We start from the raw sequence: 20,740 nt of genomic DNA on the forward strand, positions 1-20,740 counted from the left end.
TACAACCAGGCTCATGGTAGATATCTCTCCAATGAATAGAATAGAATAGACTAGAATAGAATAGAATAGAGTGGAGTAGAGTAGAGTAGAGTAGAGTAGAGTAGAGTAGAGTAGAGTAGAGTAGAGTAGAGTAGAGTAGAATAGAATAGAATAGAATAGAATAGACCAAACCAGACCAGACGAGACCAGGTTGGAAAAGACCTTTGAGATCATCAAGTCCAACCTATCATCCGACACTATCTAATCAAATAAACCATGGCACCAAGTGCCCCATTCAGTCTCTTCCTAAACACCTCCAGTGATAGTGACTCTACCACCTCCCTGGGCAGCACATTCCAATGGGCAATCACTCTTTCTATGAAGAACTTCTTCCTAACATCCAGCTTATACCTCCCCTGGCACAGCCTGAGACTGTGACCTCTTATTCTGGTGCTGGCTGCCTGGGAGAAGAGACCAACCCCCACCTGGCTACAACCTCCTTTCAGGTAGTTGTAGAGAGCAATAAGGTCTCCCCTGAGCCTCCTCTTCTCCAGGCTAAGCAACCCCAGCTCCCTCAGCCTCTCCCCATAGGGCTTGTGCTCCTAACCCCTCACCAGCTTTGTTGCCCTTCTCTGGACAGCAACTCAACGTCTTTCTTAAACTGGGATTGTTTAGAATTTTCTTTCCTTTCCTTTTATCACCCAGTAGTGATTTATTTACATTTTACTACTTTTCTGCTCAAGATCTGTTGAAAAATTTTACAGGCATAGCCTAAAACTACCACAATAATATACATTGCTATTGGTTCCTTTAGTGCAGATTTGTAGCGAGGGCACTGTGTGCGTTATAACAGACTATAAAGAATGTTAAAGGATCCTGCATATTGAAACATTTAAAGCTCTGTTATGTCTAATTAAAATTCACAGCGTCAGTTAGAGAATTCAAGACATCTTTGCACACTCACCCCAGCAAAATACTGCTTCATTCTTCTTTAGTAAGTCCATTCTATTTATTAGCAACAATTCAATTAAAAAAGACCAAGCTGAGGCTAGCTATGCTGTCAGAGATAAACATACATAATCCCCTTTTTATTAACAGTTATACTTAATTATGTGTATATGCAGTACTTCAGGTTTAACTAAGGACTATAAAAGGTATGCCAAGGGAAAATATAGGGACATGCCATGGACGTGCTGGAAGGTGTCCAGAGAAGGGCCACGAGGATGATCAGCGGGCTGGAGCACCTCTCCTATGAGGATAGGCTGAGTTTTTGGGTTATACAGTCTGGAGAAGACTCCTAGAAGACCTTATTGTGGCCTTCCAGTATTGGAAGGGGGCCTACAAGAAAGCTGGTGAGGGACATAGGGTGTCAGGTAATGATAGGACTAGGGGGAATGGTGCTAAAATAGAAATGGGTAGATTCAAATTGGATGTTAGGAAGATGTTTTTCACCATGAGGGTGGTGAGGCACTGGCGCAGGTTGCCCAGGGTGGTGGTAGAAACCTCATCCCTGGAGGCTTTTAAGGCCAGGCTGTATGGGGCTCTGAGCAACCTGATCTAGTGTGAGGTATCCCTGCCCATGCTAGGGGGGTTGGAACTAGATAACCCTTGAGGCCTCTTCCAACTCTTAGAATCCCATGATTCTATCATCCTGTAGTAAATTCCAGAAAAATTCTAGGGCCATTTTTTTGCTGGTGTAGTACCATTAAGGGGGGGGAAAAAAGCTATGATGCTAGAGAGCTTAATAGGCAGCTTCTTGAGCAGTACAGATCTATTGCAACTATGCAACAGCCATATGCAGTTGAGGACCATTTCTTCTTAACTTGCTCACAAATTATATCATTTTGCATGCTGTGCTGAACTAGTCAATGGCAAAGAGAAATCACTGTTTTCATAAGAGAAAAAAGGCAAATTGTCTTTTAAAAATCTCAAGAATATGACAACAGTACCACAATGACAGAGCAATTATTTATCTTTGGTGATCACAGAGTTGCAGACAAGAAACTAATGGTAGCAAAAATACAAAGGTCTATTCAGGTCCTGCAATACAAGAAAACTAAGATCAGTTTTCATATAAATGTGGATGTAGGAATTATAAACTTGGGCAAGAAGGTAGCACGTTTTTGTTGTGGTTTTCTTTTAGCACAAACAATGTCTCTGAGGTTCATTAACCACTGCCAAGATAAAAGCAGACAGGCAACAGGACTGTATCTGACTGCTTGAACTGGGATGTAGGAAGCCTGAGACAGGGCTCTTCAGTCTGCTGTGGGCTGCAGCTGACTTGCTCTTTATCACACCAGTCTGCTGGTGCCCGCATGCCAGCCAGCTGCCTTGAAGGATTCAGCAGTTTTTATGCTTGCACCTGCCAATCATGCAAATTGTGCAAAGGCTGCTGGGGGAACAAGCCACCTGCATGGCATGCCAGGACGCAGAGTGAGGGTACAGCCACCTCCCACTCAGATTGTGACATTGAGGGTGGTATAAACATTTGACTATCATGGCCCAATTCTTAGCTAATTCGAGGAGAGCTCCAGCTCTTCCAGTTTTGCTTTTTCAACAAGGCCATACTGGATTTTTGGACCACCCTGACAGAATGTCCATCTAGCAATTAGTTTCATATGCAGATGGACCCATGGGACATTATAACCATCTGCTCTCCTTAAGTATTGATACACTGCTCCTCAGTCATCTGTTCCACCCATACTGTCCCCAGAAGTCACCATGGTTCAGTGAGGAGCTTTGACAGATGCAGCAGACAGGAAGGAGAAAGGAAGAAAACTGGCTTTTAGCCTGATCCACAGCAGCACAAGGAGCTTATGTGAGAAAGCAACCATGAAGTAACAAGCAGTGAAGCCTGAATATGCTTCCATTTTCTTAAACATCCACCTGCACAGTCTTGAACAGAGTCTTGAATAGTGTCCTGTCACCTCTCTGTCCCAGAGCCTCATAATCCCATAACAAGGTGTCTACACCTGAGTTTTCTGGAGAGGCTCATTCTCACCTGGATTAGTGCTACTGAATGCTTGGGAATCAGGATCAGGGCCTCTCTGACTGCTAATACACAAAGAGGTTACCACTCCTGGATTGACAATGTAATGGTGGAAAACTTGAGCATACTGGTTAGGCTGGTCCTTAACGGTGCCAGTGTATTAAGAAGGCAATGGCTTTGAAATATGTGCAGTGTTAAGAAACACCTTCTGACATATTGCCTAAATATTGCTGACTCCTAGCCAATTAATGCGAACATTCAGCTAAATACATAGGGTGTCAGACATCAGTTTCACGTGTTTATGGCCATCTAATTGATTTTAAGTTCTTCTCTTTGTTAAACATATGGAGGTGCTTAACCTTTCAGTTCATCTTAGACTTCAGCCATGGGACTAATATGGGAGAAGTTGTTTAAAGAGCTAGTCAGCCTATACCTAGATACAAACCAGTCATTTTGGGGCATCACGGTACGTAATTGCTGTTCAACAAGTAACAGTTAGAGCAGGTCTGCCTTCAATTAACTGAGAAGGCAGGCAGGGGACTGAAAAGAAGAATGAAACAGAGAAACAACAAGCAGATGAGAAAACACTGCTGGTGAGGAATTTCTAATAGAAATGGGTGATTTTGAGAGAAATCTGGCAGTCTCTGGCACATATGAATGCATTCATTGTTGCTAGTTTTGATTAATGACAGTTGTACAATAGTGTGCTGACAGTCACTGCCATAGACACTTTTTTTTTTTTTTTTCAATATGAAACACTGCTGAAAATGCAACTCAATCAGATTTGGCCCATGAATAACATGTGCTATCATCACTGTGCTGTGAATTGAGATTGATTGGTAACTGGCTGTGACAAAGTGGGGGAAAAGAGCCTTGCCTTTTTCGAGAAAAGAAAAGAAGAAAAACAAAAACCTGAACTGTGTCAAAACCATTACCATATGCTCCACCAAATAACAAACAAAACAAAACACATGAACTATTTTTAAGTATTACAAACCAGTGTACTAAGGTTGGATTCATGCATTGGCTTAAGCGTCTAAGAATAAACTTGAATTAAAGCTTTTTCATCACAGTTATTTTACTCTTTCCCCACATTCAAAAGTGTATCTGTCCATATTCAGCCACCATGGTTATGAAATGTAAAAGAAAAAAATAATTAAAAATTAAAAATGAGAGCAAGAATTTAATGAGCTGAAGAGAGATTTGTCAACATGATTTTTTCGGCATCTGATATACATTTTACTGAGTACCTCACAGAACCTTTAGATTTCCAGATCTGATACACATTTAACTGAGGACTTCACAGAACCCTTAGATTTAAGAAGCTCTATACAGAGAGAGTGATTGCTCATTGGAATGGGATGCCTGGGGAGGTGGTGGAGTCACCATCACTGGAGGTGTTCAGGAGGAGACTTGATGGGGTGCTTGGTGCCATGGGTTAGTTGTTTAGGTGGGTTGGATTGGTTGATAGGTTGGACGCGATGATCTTGAAGGTCTCTTCCAACCTGGTCTGGTTTTCAGATCTGATATACATTTAACTGAGTATTTCATGGAACCCTTAGCTTTCCAGATCTGATACACATTTAACTGAGTACTTCACAGAACCCTTAGCTTTCCAGATCTGATATACATTTAACTGAGTACTTCACAGAACCCTTAGCTTTCCAGATCTGATATACATTTAACTGAGTACTTCACAGAACCCTTAGGTTTCCAGATCTGATACACATTTAACTGAGTACTTCACAGAACCCTTAGCTTTCCAGATCTGATACACATTTAACTGAGTACTTCACAGAACCCTTAGCTTTCCAGATCTGATATACATTTAACTGAGTACTCCACAGAACCCTTAGGCTTCCAGATCTGATATATATTTTACTGAGTACTCCACAGAACCCTGAGATTTCCAGATTTTTAAAAATGTGCATGCAACTATGTATAAAAATATGTACATCTCTTTCACATGCACAGATAGAAAAACTGTGTTTGCAGATGGAGGGATTACATTCCTAGACATACAAGTAGGCCTAACTGGTGAGAACAACTTGAATTCAACAAATCCAACTCCAAAAGTCAAATTTCCTGCTAAAGGGAGTTTGTAAGAGAAAAGCCTCATCTTAACTGTTATGAGCTGATGTCACTGGTCTCAAAAAAAGGTACATCAATATATACTAGGCACTCCAACACACCTGAAAAAGTGTTAAGCAATACAGGTTAATTCACTACTTTGATTGTCTTAAAATATACTGACAGCAGGTTCTGCTTTAGTTCAAATTCTTTTATGGTTTGGGATCAGCAGAATACTTGTAATTTCTTATAGTGGACACTCATTTGCAGTAACACAAAATACAAGCACAAAGTGCACTATACTACTGAGTGGTCTATAGTTCCCAGGGTTTTCTTTGCTCCCATTGTTAAAAATGGGGGTTAGGTTCTCCCTTTTCCAATTGGTGGGAACTTCACTAGGCAGCCATGACTTCTCAAATATGATGGCTAGTGGCCTAGCAACCTCAGCCACCAGTTAAGGACCCATACATGTATCTCATCCAATCTGAGGGACCTGTGTATGTTCAGGTTCTCTAGGTATTCCTGAATCTAATCTGCACTTGCAGCTGCTGGTTCTCCATTTTTCCAGACTCAGTCATTGCCCTCTGTGACTTAAGTGGTGTGGCTCAAGTGGTTACCAGTGAAGAATGAAGCAAAAAAGTCGAGTATGTCAGTCATTATTTGCCACAAGCATGATGAATGACTATGATGAAATTGCAAAGAACTAAATGAAATACTTTCTAATCTGTATTTCAAATCAGTTACCAACTTTGAAATGGCAAAGATGAAGTCATGTTAATATTTTAATGAAAATGCCTTAAATATTACAGTGAGCCAGAAGTCATACTATTTAAAAGAACATTTTAGAATAGAATAGGATAGAATTAACCAGGTTGGAAAAGACATTTGAGATCATCAAGTCCAACCTATCATCCAACACCGTCTAATCAACTAAACCATGGCACTAAGCTCCCCATTCAGTCTCCTCTTAAAAACCTCCAATGATGGTGAATTCACCACCTCCCCTGGCAGCACATTCCAATGTACAACATATAAACTATGTCTTTATTAAGCCTTCATTTAGTTTACTCTGCTTTTCTGATACTAAAATAAGATTCAAGCACTAGAATGAGTATTTTGAGTGAAATTCTGCATTAAGTTTTCTTTGGTATCCTTCCTGCAAGATTATTTATTTACTGCTGTCTTATCTGAGTGGAACATTCAGGTAAATCTGCGTTTGAGGCTGCTACTACTGGCACTAAATTTTGTTTCAGAACTCTGTTAGTGATGTCATTAATTATCTGAAATTTAATAATTTTAGGATGCTAAATAAGAGACAATAAACCCCAAAACATTCTCTGGGGCAATCCTATTTTAAGTATCCTGACAGCGATCACTTCACAGATGATCAAAAGTTCACATAGCATAAAGGGAAAACATGAAGTCAGGACTGCTAATTGACACAACTCCTTTATGGTTGCTGTCCCTGGAATTGTAAAGATATTTACTCAAACTTGACCCTTATGTAAGCAACTGGAGACTATTGTCATGCATTTACAAACAGACTGCCTGAAACAATAGCTCGAGACAACTGACACTTAAGTTGAAGCCAATTTAAATGTCAATGTTATTAACCGTTTCTCTGCTGAAGAGAATCCAGCAGATCCAGACATTAACACTTTGGTCACAGCATTTAATATTTCATACAAATGGAATGGCAGGTAACTACTGGGTTAGACTACAGAACTCTGCAGTGACTGTGGGATGAATGCATTTACAGGACTTTTTTCAGTGACATGCCTTGAGGGATTTAAAATGTCAAAAAAGACTCTAATTTACACTTTCATTTGGCCGTGTGTTCCTCACAAAATGGTAAGGAACATTTTTCCACTTACAGAACAGGAAGGGATCACTGACAGGTACATTAGCAATCGGAGAAGTGAGATAATCAAAAAACCACAAGAGGGTACCCCCCCTGCATGGGGGTACCCCACTTGCACGAGGGTACATAGTTTTGATGCTATATAAAGGAAAATAAACCAACCTTTGCCTGCCATTTATCCTTCATCACCCATCTCCAAATGATATCTCTGGCTTTACAGAAGTTTCCTCCAACGACTCAACATAACACCTAAAAAGATGCTTACATTGCACTTCGATGAAATCTGCCAGTGCTCAGTATAGCTCTATGAACTCCCTGCAAGTTGCACACACTGCAGCTTGCCCTGTGCCAGCCACGTGCTGGATTAAACCCAAGATAGCAACATCCTCTGCAAACTGCCTCTACTCCCTCCAGAGGTACGTTAAGAATACAAATAGCATATCAAATCCTTTTCTTTCACTGTCTACTTTTGACAAGCTATTAAGAACATCCAATCTTCTCCTCTGTGCTCATCATAAAGAGACTTAATCTCTCCTTGATGCTTTAGTTTATGAAACAAAAGATGCTGAGCATGATGTAAATCATGCTGAATCTAAGCAGAAGTGATGAATAGTGCACATGATACAGCTAATATCAAGCCCATCCTTTTTCCCTGACCCTTTATTTCAAGCCATTACTTGTTATTAATTACAGCAGAAATTTGCTGATGTAACCAAAGATTATATCCACTACACTACTAAAACACACTCTTTAGTCAAATTAATTTTCAATACACATTAGACTGCATTTTGCTACAATCTGCAGAGAGATTAAGCCAACCAAAGCACACAGTGCTCTAGTGTTATTAACTCATATTTTAATGAAAGGTCATTCTCCCCTTGGTTGTATCTAGAGCAAGCTGTAGTTCAATACTTCACTATCCCATTCACAGAATATAAATAGAATCATGCAGTACTGTGTTTACTGTTAAAAATTACTGTCTTCTCTCTCACTTACAGGGCTCTATCCTGGGATCATGAGAAATATTAATGCAGAACAGCTCTGGCTATCAGACCCTTTGTGGATCTCCTCTTAATCTAACTTTTCTGCATTCTTTTGGATGTGGCTTGCTCTCAGCTGCATTTGAGTCTATGTCAAAGATTTGCACCTGGAAGACAGCAAGACATTTTTTAAACTTTAGCATTTACCTCTAATTTTGAGCTTACAGGAAGCTATGGAGGAAAGCACAGAAATTATAGCACTTACTGAAGATGCACACCTATCAGAAGTGTGACAGACATTACTGGGTGCCATGGGTTAGTTGATTAGATAGTGTTGGATGATAGGTTGGACTCGATGATCTCAAAGGTCTCTTCTTCTTCTATCCTACCCTATTCTATCCTATCCTATTCTACTCTATTCCTGCCCGGGCTATGTGTATGCAATTACTTTTCAGGCACAAATAGACCAGTTTTTAAAACATAGCAAGACCAACATCTTCAAGAGCTTTTGTTGGAGGAACTAACAAATATCTTAGCATGTTATGTCTATGCATGAAAAATGCATCTTTCCCCCCCAAATTTAAATGAGTTTTGCTAATCTTTGGTACATAAGAAAGCTTACTGTGCTTTTTATAATTTTCACTGCAGTGTGTCACTTCATCACCTCCAATCTCTTAACACTTAGCAATATACTTTGTGTAAACTATACAGCATTTTTGCTCTGAAGCATCACTCTTCGTTTTGCTTGCCTACACCCCGTTGCATGGGTGGCGTGTAAAACAAACACCTCTTCCTCCCGGTGCAGTTGTCACTTTTCATCTCTAGTACAATATCCATCTAATCAGATGGTGTCTGTAAATGCAACTTACAAAAGCAGGTTGTAATTTCATTAAAGATGTATTTACTGAGCTAAACCAGCTGTTCTGGACTGGAATGGAGAAAAAAAAAAGAGAAGAAAGAAAAAGAACAAGAAAAATAGCCCATGTGATTGCTACCCAGTCATTTTTAAGGCGACTGAAAAAAACACATTTGCTGAGCTAACTTCACCATTCCAAAGAGCTGGCTCTGCTAGCTTCTTATGTATGAAAGGTTTAAACAGTTATTATAGCGTGTCATAAATTTCAACTTGCAATTGAAAATCTCTTCACTTCCTTAAAAAAAAATAAATATTAAATAAATAAATAAATGGAAATTCGTGTTACTTGCTGTGTAATTACAGACTATGCAGCTGCTCTCTTCAGCTTCACCAGAAGATTTGAAGACGTGAAACACTGTACAAGCCTTATTCAAATTTTATTAAATTGCTAGTCATAGATATGCCACTCTCCTACTGAAGCCTCTCAAAATATGCAATTTTCTTCCTGTTACCAGGGCTAAAAAGCAGATGAATCGAAAGTTGATCCCAGCCATCCTAAGTTCCTCACTACACAGGAGACCTTCGGCTCCTTCGCAGAAAATCTCTACCTATGCCAAGCAGACATCAAAGTGAAAGCTAATTGAATGTGTAGCTGGAAAAAGACTTAAATGCATAAAGACAATTTATATTTCATTTTCATAGGTCCTAGCCATTACACATGGCCACAACTATGTGACTCACTTCAATTTGTGTCACTTGTCATGAGAAGCAGCTGGGGAACCTAGTATTTCAGTCAAAGGCATAGGTCTGGTAACCCCATAATATCCTGCTCATCTCCAGTAGTTTAGAATAGAATCAACCAGGTTGGAAAGGACCTTTGAGATCATGAGTCCAACTTATCATCCAACACTACCTAATCAACTAAATGATGGCACCAAGCACCCCATCCAGTCTCTCCCTAAACACCTCCAGTGACGGTGACTTCACCACCTCCCCAGGCAACGCATTCCAATGGCCAATCACTGTTTCTGTGAAGAACTTCTTCCTAACATCCAGCCTAAAACGTGAGTCATACTTGATTAACTATTCCTTAGCCACTGTGCACTGGGGAAGATACCATGTGATGACAAATTTTTAGAGCAATTGAAATAAAACATTCACCATGTGCCTCTGTCTTTGTTAAGCACTGCATTTCAGTCTTGGGTCACTGATTCTGGAAAAAAGCTTTTGCACCCTAGCCTTCGCATTATGCTTTGTTTCTCCCTGCTGGTGCTGCGCCAACAATTTTAATAGGAAAGTAATTAATTTCCTGGGATTGGCTTAGGCTCTAGAAATATTTTTCAATTCTGAAGTATTTAATGAAATCATTATCACAACAATGTAAAATAACTATGAAAACAGTTAGCATACATAACTCACAATGATTTCAACTTGGTCCTTGTCACAGAATCACAGAATCAGTCAGGGTTGGAAGAGACCACAAGGATCATCTAGTTCCAACGCCCCTGCCATAGGCAGAGACACCCCACACTAGATCAGGCTGGCCAGAGCCTCATCCAGCCTGGTCTCAAACACCTCCAGGGATGGGGCCTCAACCACCTCCCTGGACAACCCATTCCAGGGCTTCACCACTCTCATGGTGAAGAAATTCTTCCTCATGTCCAGCCTGAATCTCCTCACCTCCACCTTCATTCCATTCCCCATAGTCCTATTACTACCTGATATCCCAAAGAAGTCCCTCCCCAGCCACTGTCATTGCTTTCTTAATTCCTACCCTGTCATACACAGAAGAGCTCCATGACATATGCCAGTAACTGAAATCTCAAATCAAGTGTGTGGGATGTTGGCTAAGTAACTTCCTTTGCTTTCTAGTGAGACCTCTTTTTCCTAGGCATTTTGAAAACTTCTACTGTAAGAATAGCTTTAAGGTTTTAAATTCAAAATACAGCCTGCCATAATTGGTTCAGATCATTAATTTAAATTAGCTGAAATTTGGAATGAAGCCTTGCATCCTCAGGATATACTTACGTCCAACTAGTCTCAGTTTTAAAGAATGGTTATTCATACACGTATGGATAATTACATAAAAATTTCAATGGAATGGCCAAATGATTCTTTTTTTTTCCCCAGTAGTGATATTGTCAAACATAATGATTTCTTTAGAAGTTGCTTTTTTTTTTCCCCTCATTCAATCCATTTGCAACTGGAGATGCTTATTTTTTTCACTGGGGACCTTTATAATTAAAACTCTAACAGCCTGAAATTATTTCCCAATTATTACTGAACACACCAGTCGGTGCAGCAATGCTGTTTATATTTGTCACCAGAAATTACTGTGATTATTTTTCTCTTTGCTTTCACTTGTGTCACACATGGAAAAAATAAAGAAAAAAAAAAAAAAAAAGGCTAAAAGAGAGTAAGATGGAAAAACAGAGCAGGATTTGTAAAAGATTATGGTTCTAGTATCACTGATTCTGGGCTTCACCAGGAGCAAATGACAGAAACAAAATGCATACAAAAATCCCCACTTTGCCATCACTGAGTGAGACTTTAGAAAGCTGAATTAACAACAGACATATTTAAAAGTGTGCAGCAATTGTTGAAACAGGTCCCTACTATAACTCTCTAGGGATGAAGCCAAAAGAAAATGATTGAAAAAAAAACAAACCAATAGCAGATTAATAAGGTGCAAAGAACATTGTTAGGTGGAGAAAGAGGACACTGATATTGAAAGATTTAAGACAAATAGCTGCACAGAACTGCTCAGAAGGATTTACACACGTAGAAAGAATAACGAAGGGAATTCCCTGACAGTTTCCTATTTCATGCAGGAGCTCATGAGCTGAAAAATAACTCAGTATTACCTCAAAAAAGAAAAAAATAAATATCAAAATCTCTCCCACTTCATCAAGGAAGACAATTTTAGAGATTCTCTTCATAATTTATAAACTTACTACATTACCATTTTCTAATTCATCCATTCATTCAGATTACCTCTGGGCAAATTGATTTGCTTGCATCAAAAACATCCAGAAAAATGCCATGGCATTTCTGTTAGATATTCCAAGTTTGTCTTCCTCAGTTAAACATCATGCATCACAGGCTGGAAATTTCTGGTTTTGAGGCAAGGAAGACTCGGATCATATAGCTTGGTATACAAATGATACATTTCAGGAAAGAATGAACTTAGTCCTGATTATCAGGACTTTAGAAGTGTATACGTTGGACTCTGCTAGATGACTACAATCCACGTGTCTCAGGTGGTGGTAGCCTGCTGCAAAGGCAAGGGCAGTGGTAGTCATCTATCACCTGAGGTGGTCTCCTCTGGGAGATAGATGTAATTGAAGACATATCTCCACTTTTAAGATACAAAAGTAAATGAAGAAACATAGTCTTTAAAAACCCACAAACAACAACTAATCAAAGTGCGATGTAAACAAAAGCTCTGTTGGTTCATCATCTATTACTTCTGCTTACAATACCTAGAAGTAGATAGGATTTAAAATAACAGAAGTAACACAGAATAAATCACAGAGGCACAATGTACTCACTATGGACTTTGCTAAGCACACTTAAATAGCCAGGAAAGAAAAAAATTCATCCTGTCACTCAAAAGTACCCTCTTGAAGATACTATGTGCTACATGCATGCATATCTGTCAATATAATTAGCTAAAAAGGTCTGGCATTATCTAAATGGTTTTAAATAGCAAGGAAATTAAATTTTTAATATAAGTATTTCTATGTATATGCATACATACCTGTATTTATATAGACTTTTTTTTCCTAGATGATATTACATTAATACATTTAACTGAAGAACAGTAAGGCATATATAGGGTTGAGTAAGAGTATATATATACAGTAAGGCATTACAGAGTTGAGGATGGGGAAACAAAGTCATACTCTCATTTCAGTTTGGGGATTTTTATTAAGATTTAGGAATTGAGAAACAAAAGACACAAACATGACCAAGTGCTGTATGACTTTGAGGAATTGTGCCATTGGTTGTCATGGAAGTATGCGACAGTAAATGACACATTTAGCACATGACTGCCAGGTAACAGTCTTACCGCATTTCTCACCTTGTTGGGTTGAAGATTTACAACATACTGTAATAAAGAAAGCAGACAACAATGTCTAGCTTGTTTTAGTTAGGCCTACTCTTGTAGTGCACTCAGAGCACACTTAATACACACTGACAGAAACTAGCTACAAATACCATCGCGGCATCGTGATTTGAGCAGCAGAAACAACACTAGCAGCCAGCCTGCTTAAGTCCAGTGTTTAAAGCACTTGTGTGAATAACACAATATTTAGATTTTTTTTTTTCCCCCTTTCTTCAAATTCCATTGGCAACATCCCAGGAATAAACAATGCTGATGGAAAAGAACAATCAACTGTGGTGGGGTTAAAAAAAAAAAAGAAAGATATTATTCATGTCTTCTGTTGAAATTAAAAGCACTATGCAAACACTCCTCGGGACTCAGAGGGCCAGGACTGGTTGATTTATGAAGATCTGGGTCCTCATTCATTTTCACAGAACTATTTCTGTGTTAAGAGTTTTTAAATCTAAAAAGGATTCAGTGTCAAGACTAGAAAGAGTTCCCAAAAAGTACAGACCAAAGTTTGTTCTGTTAGTTGAAATGAGCCAAGCTAATTTAATGTCCTTGTGCAAGACAGACTCTCACCCCCTGCTTCCTTTGGCATTTTCTCCACGTTTGTTCCCAGGCTAAACAAATCTTTCTTCAACATAAGGGGGCTTTTCCAGGTTTCAACTTTGTTTTCTGCTTCTCCTGCTTTGGTTGTTTCCTCAAGAGCAAGATTGCTCTCTTAGACTTAAGCCAAGAAATCAAGAAAACCCATCACTGTGCCCTGCTTCTAGGTCATCTTGCTAGTGTAACTGAGTGGTTCTGCAACATTCCAGCTGAGTTTTCTCTGTTTATTATCAGCATGTTATGATGAAAACTGCTACTGCATTCGTAGAACACTTTACTTTCACCAGAAAATTTTGCAATACCCATTTGCTCACAATACCTATGCATCACTTTTCTTCTTTCCAGAGGAATCCAGGCCTTGTATAATTCAATCTTGACTGGGTTTCCCTGCTTGTCTGGCTCTGGAAACATTTATTAGTGTCAAAGACCAGCAACATGGGAAATAAATCTTGGCCACAAGGTCAAAGAACAAACTCTAAGTAGTAGGAAGTGATTTCAGCATTACTCAATTGCAATTGCAATTTGAAAGTGTGGGGAATACAAATGTTGCTCTCACCTTCCTCTTGGTAAGTCTGCGTCATCTTTCTTCCACCGGACTGTGGGTGTGGGATCCCCCTGGACCTGGCACCGGAAATCCACAGCCTCCTCCTCCAGCACCACTTGGTTGATCGGACGCCTGAGAAATGTGGGCCGCTCTTGAAAGAGACATTAAAATTCCTCAGTGAGTCAGAGGGTTGAAATGAACACTTTTGACTTTTCAGCATCTTTTTTTTTTTTACTGATCCACAGAATGAAGAAAGGAGGCTGAGCTCCACAAATTCTGACAAGTGGAACTGATGATGTGCATAAAGAGCTAAGAAGACAACTCCCAGGCTGCAGAAGCAGGGATTGTCACATCTGGACCCCATGCAAGAGCTAAGTGTCACCGGAACAAAGTCTGTGCCAGTACTGACTGACTGCCTGCCTGCCACACTGGTGCGCAGGTCTGCACCCTTCTATGTGGACGTTTTGGTTCTGCACCACTGCATACACACACTGATCTAAAAGTTCCTGCCACCTCTAGTGATATATGAGCTGCTAATAGAGGCAGCTTGCCTTTCACAATAATCAATAGCTTGATGCTTTGGAGGAAAACAAACTCCATGTTCTGCATCTCAGCCAATTGTGGACTATTGTACAGAGGTCAAAGCTTCCTTGATCCCCATCACTAACTTGGAAAACTAAATTAAGGTCTGAATAATAAGTTCTATTTACCCTTGTTATACTAGCCTGCATGGCTACAAATAATATTAATCATCATAATGCTGTACAGGTCTGTTTAAAATCCAGATGCAGAGCCACAATCTGATCTCTGTTCTATTGGTAACAACTCCAAGTATCAGTAATTTCATTTGAAAGGAGATCACTGGGGTTAGTTTCCAAATTGCCTTTGGATTGCAAAAAAAAATTTGTTCTGTCCTGGTCTGGCCATATCACACTTTTGTTGTCATAAATTATTTGCTAGACCCAAGCCATTATAGGACTAGGTTTATATGAAGCAGGATTTCCCTCCTATGGACAGGGATTTATCATAAAGGCATTTAAAACTGGTTAACACTACCTTTCACATTTCACTCTCAGCAAGTTGAAGGGTATGATGTCACTTAAAAAATGATTCAAAATTCACACAGATGTAAGCAGTACCCGAGTCTGACTCAGGCAGTTTGTCTTCATAATTACAGAGCTGAGTTTATGGGTTGGTTATCCATGTTTACTCTATCCAAATAATAAAAACATTAAAAGAACATTAATAAGGTTGCAAAATCCAGCACGCAACATCTCAGTGCCAGAAGTAATGTTGTTTGTGTGCCCTTTAATCACTCTCTTTCTGTTTATGCCTTACAGGACTGGCTGCAATTACATGAGCACACACTATTTTTCACCCCCAACCATCTCCAGATTGTTGGTATCCATTTAATGAGCAGGTGTTTAATATTTTGCTTCAGTGGTGCTGTTTAGAGGGTGGCCTCCTGAACTTCAAAGGTGGAATTATTAATTTCCTCATGATCTCCATCACACCTATCTTAATGTTTTGTAAACAATTCCCTTACTTTCATAGCTCTTCTCTACCGTGAGATTGGTATCTAAGAAAGGGAGGTAAAAAAAATCTGCTGAATTTTGGTGCTCAATCTGACAGGAAAATGCCAATTATTTTTTGTGTGTGAATATAGCTCACCTTCCATTGAATTCAACTGTAGCCAATAGAATGTTCAGCACTTTTACAAAGCAGGGTATTATGTCAGAAAATAAGGAAGAAAACCACCTGTTAATAATTATGTAACTGAGTGACAGCATCACACAGGAATTCCATGATACTAACAGAGGGATCTATTGGCAGGGAAATACGCATTTTGTTAGCAGAAGAAGAGCTATGCCTAAGAATCTAAGCATTTTTCCAGATGCTAGAGATACAAATGTCTTAAGGGGCAAGAAATTCTCCCCATTTCTTTCAAGCCATTGCTTTTGTCCTACTTCTTGTCCTGCCCAGGACCTGCAGGTTCCAGCAGCGTCTGGGCAAGTAAATTCATTTCTAGTCTTTCTTTGCACCATGAAATCTCTCTTTATTCCCTGTTCAAGGCTGAGAACAAGCCATATATAACTCTCACTACAACTCCTTGTCCTGAGTGTGCTTCATCATAATTTTCCTTCTCTGTGCATGTAGTTTTCCAACCCTTCCCAGTCTCCAGATAACTTTGCTATTATTCTCATCGATGCATCTTTGCCAGCTTGTGACAGTGCCTGAAGTACTTCCATTCCAGCCACTGGCTGTGGCACCTCTTTCCAGCTGCCAGCTACTTCCTTAGCTGATTTGTTTCCTTCTAGCCCAGAACATCGCTTTTCAAATCTGGAATCCAACAAGTTCACAAGTCCAGTTTCCCTTCCACACATCACACCTCTTTGAACCTCACAGCATAATGACTCTTCTTCACTCTATGTGAATTACACTTGAACTGGAGTTTCTTTTCACTGTGCCACCCATATACAGCCAATCCACAAAATTAACACATGAAAAATCAGCTGAAGTAACTAAGCATCATGCCAGGAGAGTGACAGCAGCAAGAGTGGAGTGCAGTCTCAGAAAAATGCTGGCCAGGCCTGCATTCTACCTGGTGCCTCTAGCATATGAATTGATGATTTATTTTTTTTAGAGAGATCCATAAATGGCTAAATTTAGTGAAAATTCTGTGGACAAGAAAAAAATTATATCTCTGGAATAGTGTATCTATTTTCCAGCAAATTTTAGGTCCCTGCTATTCAATAAGTAGGACCTGTGTTACTCAGGACAAAAAAAAACTTTCTCCATTTCTCTCCTTCAAATCCTTCCCTGTTTATACCCAATTACCCCTTTCATCCCCAAAATGCAGGAACTTCTTAGAGAAGAATGAATTATTTTGGTAGTTTAAAACAGAAAAAAAAAACAAACCAAAACCAACAAACAAAACAAAACAACCAAATAGTTTTCCAATCAAGCCTTTTAGTCTGACAAACTTATTAACTCTGGAAAAAGCAAGAAAAACATCAGCTGTTAATGCTAAGCAAAGCACTCTGCCTGTCTGTAATTATGTGGATCTAGAGGGGACTAGCTTAATAAAAGTTACTGTAAGTCTGCAACAGTATCTTATCCACAACTTCTCACTTAAGAAGATCTCAGACCAATCCCTTCACCAAGTTCATACACAATATACTCTGTATTATGGCATTTGTTGTTCAAGTGTTGATGCTAAATGAAGAAATCCAGAGCTGGATTTGCATCTTAACAGGTGGTCTAGACACCCTGGTTCATCCACATTGATTTTGAGTGACTCTCTGTTATGTTGGCTTGGTCTGCATAAAAAACAAATCATTTTCACATAATCACAGAATCATATAACATAAAGAGTTGGAAGGGTCTTTGAAAGATCATCTGGTCTAACACCCATGCCAGAGCAGGATCACCTAGAATAGGTCACACAGGAACACGTTCAAGCAGGTTTTGAACGTCTCCAGAGAAGGAGGCTCCCCAACCGTGCTTATAAAAGACCATGTTAATAAAAGTAGCCTGTAAACTGCTAAGAAATTGAATGTATGCATGTTTATGAAATTGCTACTTGTGGCTGAGATGTTGCTATACAGGGGATGAGGAAGCAAATTCAATTCCTCTCACATTTTGAGGAGAACCCTGCTGATGAGACAGTGAATGGTCCAAATGTCATTTGGTAAACCACTTGATTCTGCATCAAAACAATTTAGTAGGATATATGCATTTTGGTTCTTTTTTCAGATCAACTTCTCAAACTGTGTATTTTCAAAAACATTTAAGACTTTGCTAGAAAATAAATAGCTATGTAAGTACAGATCCCAGTTAGAAAGGACATGCAAATACCAATAACTGCTCTTCCTTTTTTCCATCATCTCCACATTCTGCACAGTGTGAATCAGGAAAGAACAAGTTATCTCTCATGCTGTTTCCTGTATTTGTATCACTCAGACAACCCCTTGAATATGTCCAATAGCTAATTATACAGCTATAAAGTGATCAGAGTGAATGCCATTGCCAATGCAATTAACATTCTTTATGTGAGATTAACTGGATTTGAGTCACCTGCATAACTTGCTTACAATGTTAATCTCTCAGGAGACAGAGTGCTGCTTGCCCAAGCATGCTAAATAAAGAAGCTTTCTTCATACAGGAGGCCAAATTTAATTTCAGAGCTAAATTTGAGAGTAAAGGATGATTATTTTTTTTTTTTTTCCTTTTCAAATGGTTTGCTAGAAAATAAAGCCTTGTGGTATAATTCAACGTTGTTACTTTTTCAACACTCTTTGGAACACAATATATTTGAGAAACAACAAAGGGTAATAAATGAAAATCACAGACACATATACAAAAATTAATATAGCTATTTTATAAGGTTTCACTGAGTAAATAACATACCCACTTCCCAGACTTTCTCTGCTGAATATTAAAAATCTTTGAAGGGAACCATAAAATAGGTCATGGTTATATGTCATGTCTACCAGCCGTGCTATTACCTTCATACCTTCAGAATAAAGTTTGCTTGCAGTTATAAAAGGAGATTGTCAATGCAATCTGGACACACACACCCCTACAATCTGCTACAGTGCTTAGGAGTTTTGCTGCAAGAAAACATACAGAACTGATCCTAACCAGAAACACAGGAAAATCTTTGCTTTGCTTTGCATGCTGACACAACTTAACCTCAGAACTCAATTCTTCCTCTGTTTAACAATTCGTCTGAGTATCACAGTCTATTAGAGAGACTCAGATGACCTTCAGATATATTATTGCCCTTTCTCTGTTCCTGAAGAAGTTAAGCAGCCATATATGGGACCTCAATCTAATTAAAATGATCCCAACTACCTTAATATATTTTCTTTGCTGAGACAACTGCTAAAGTGAAGAATTTGATGGTCTCCGTAATGTAGAGGCTCAATCTGATTTAGAATAGTTTTCTCTGCTTTGCTGGAGAAAAGGTGCAATCCCTTTAAATGTTTTTGTAATCTAGAAAGAGTCATTAAAACACAAGTTAAAAAGCTTTAGGGAGGGATTTAATAGCAAATATTTTATTTCATTTCAGTGTTCTGATGTAAAGAGAAAAAAAAAAGAAGAAACATCAGAAGTTTCATTTCAGAATGCTGTCAAGAGCACAGATCCTTCACTAACGGCAGCACGATCTGGATGAAGTTAAGCTCTGCTGAAAATGAAGATGTGCAAGACAGGATACCAGGATCACACTAAATTTAAGTATGTTGGCCAAATAAATGAAAATACAATGGAAAAGCAGATGGTGTTATATTTCAAAACCTCCTTCTACTGCATCATTTTAGTCACTTTTCCATTCTTCATTTGAGTAATAAGCACTTGTGTAGAAATTACAAACTTCTACATTCTAAGCAGTATTCAAGATGAGCTGAACTTTCACAGTAAAGGCCTAGAGCACTGTTAAGATGCCCAAGGAAACAAGAATCATTTTTTATCAGTTGTTAGTGGTTTTCTCTTTGTTAATTCTGGTTTTACTGAGCGTTAGTTAATGGACTTTGGAGACCAAATCAGACTGTTTTTCACAGCAGTATAATTATCCTATCCCAGCTTGTCAGTATCTGTGGATAACAAATACTGCAAAGCCAAACAGTTTTTGTTGTTTTGTTTTGGGTTTTTTTTGCAAATGGCCACAAATACACTGCAAGTGGGAAACAGAAGGATTTGAAGAAAATCTAGAGGAGCTTTGCTCTGAAGGACAAAATATGCACTGCCAGTTTCTCTGTCTATATACTTGGGTTTGGTAGATTTTACACGTGACTGGAAAAGCTTCAAGGACTAATTTCCAGGGTACACTGGGGCATGACACTCTGCTGAAGGCTTCCACATAGAGCTCAAGAAAGTATAAAGGGGAACATCATCTTTATTAAAGGATTTTGGATTTTTTTCTCTCTAACATCATGTAATCACAGCACACCTTTTCTGGAAGTATGGTATCTCTTTCAGCCTGAAAATGTCTAGAGAATATCAAACACAAATACTTCTTCAAGCATTAGATAAAAATATCTCTTCATCCCACAGGACCTTATTAGCTGAAGAAAAGGTTCAGGTACCAAAGCTAAAATCAAAGATCAATCCAAAACAATCTTTAGTATGTCTGAATTGACATATCTTTTAAGACATTTTTGTACTCTGCTTAGTTACACTTTATACTCTTCTGAGGCTCTTCTAAATATATCTTTTCCCACTGCTTGATGCCAGTTCCTTGAAGTTGATACATTAAGGCTTTCATTGATTTCAGTGAGCTTCAGAATCAATATACAAGATATACCTTTGTACATTCTTTTCAAACATAGGATTTTAAGTCCAAAGGAGGAAAAAAAAGAGCTTGAAATAGTTAAAACAACTGGAAAAATTAGATGAGAATGGTGCAGTAGTATGACAGAAGGTTAACATACGCAGTCATTCTTCCTTTATTTAATTTCTGGCTCCATATTAAGTATTTACAAACCAAGCTTTCTTGCAAATTGGAATGAAACTGTTTCTGTTTTGCATCTTGCTTTAATTCTCTTCAGCCAAAGGCTATGAGCCCAAACACAAACAGAGTAGCTTAATTTGTATCACTTACAGTTCTGAATTTGGCCTTTAGAATAGTTCATCCATAATAATGAAGTACCATGCTGTTTCTTTTCATGAACATTAAGACTGATGAATTTGTTATTAAATTCCTTTAAAGGCCAAATTACTCTGTGACAGACCCTATCTCCT

The 20,740-nt window shown here is 38.7% G+C and overlaps 1 protein-coding gene across 1 annotated transcript in view; it reads right to left on the reverse strand.

Annotated features, from left to right (window-relative positions):
* ROBO2 (roundabout guidance receptor 2) overlaps window positions 1-20,740 on the reverse strand; it is a 450,032-nt gene that overhangs the window by 122,764 nt on the left and 306,528 nt on the right. Inside the window, exon 5 of the mRNA XM_068144426.1 lies at window positions 14,009-14,147. Within this exon, the coding sequence (XP_068000527.1) occupies window positions 14,009-14,147 (139 nt within the window). The remainder of the gene's footprint in view (window positions 1-14,008; window positions 14,148-20,740) is intronic.

The sequence above is a fragment of the Melanerpes formicivorus genome, unplaced genomic scaffold, assembly GCF_026170545.1.
Source record: "Melanerpes formicivorus ecotype bairdi unplaced genomic scaffold, bMelFor1.0.p_v2 SCAF_11, whole genome shotgun sequence".
NCBI classification, from domain to species: domain Eukaryota; kingdom Metazoa; phylum Chordata; class Aves; order Piciformes; family Picidae; genus Melanerpes; species Melanerpes formicivorus.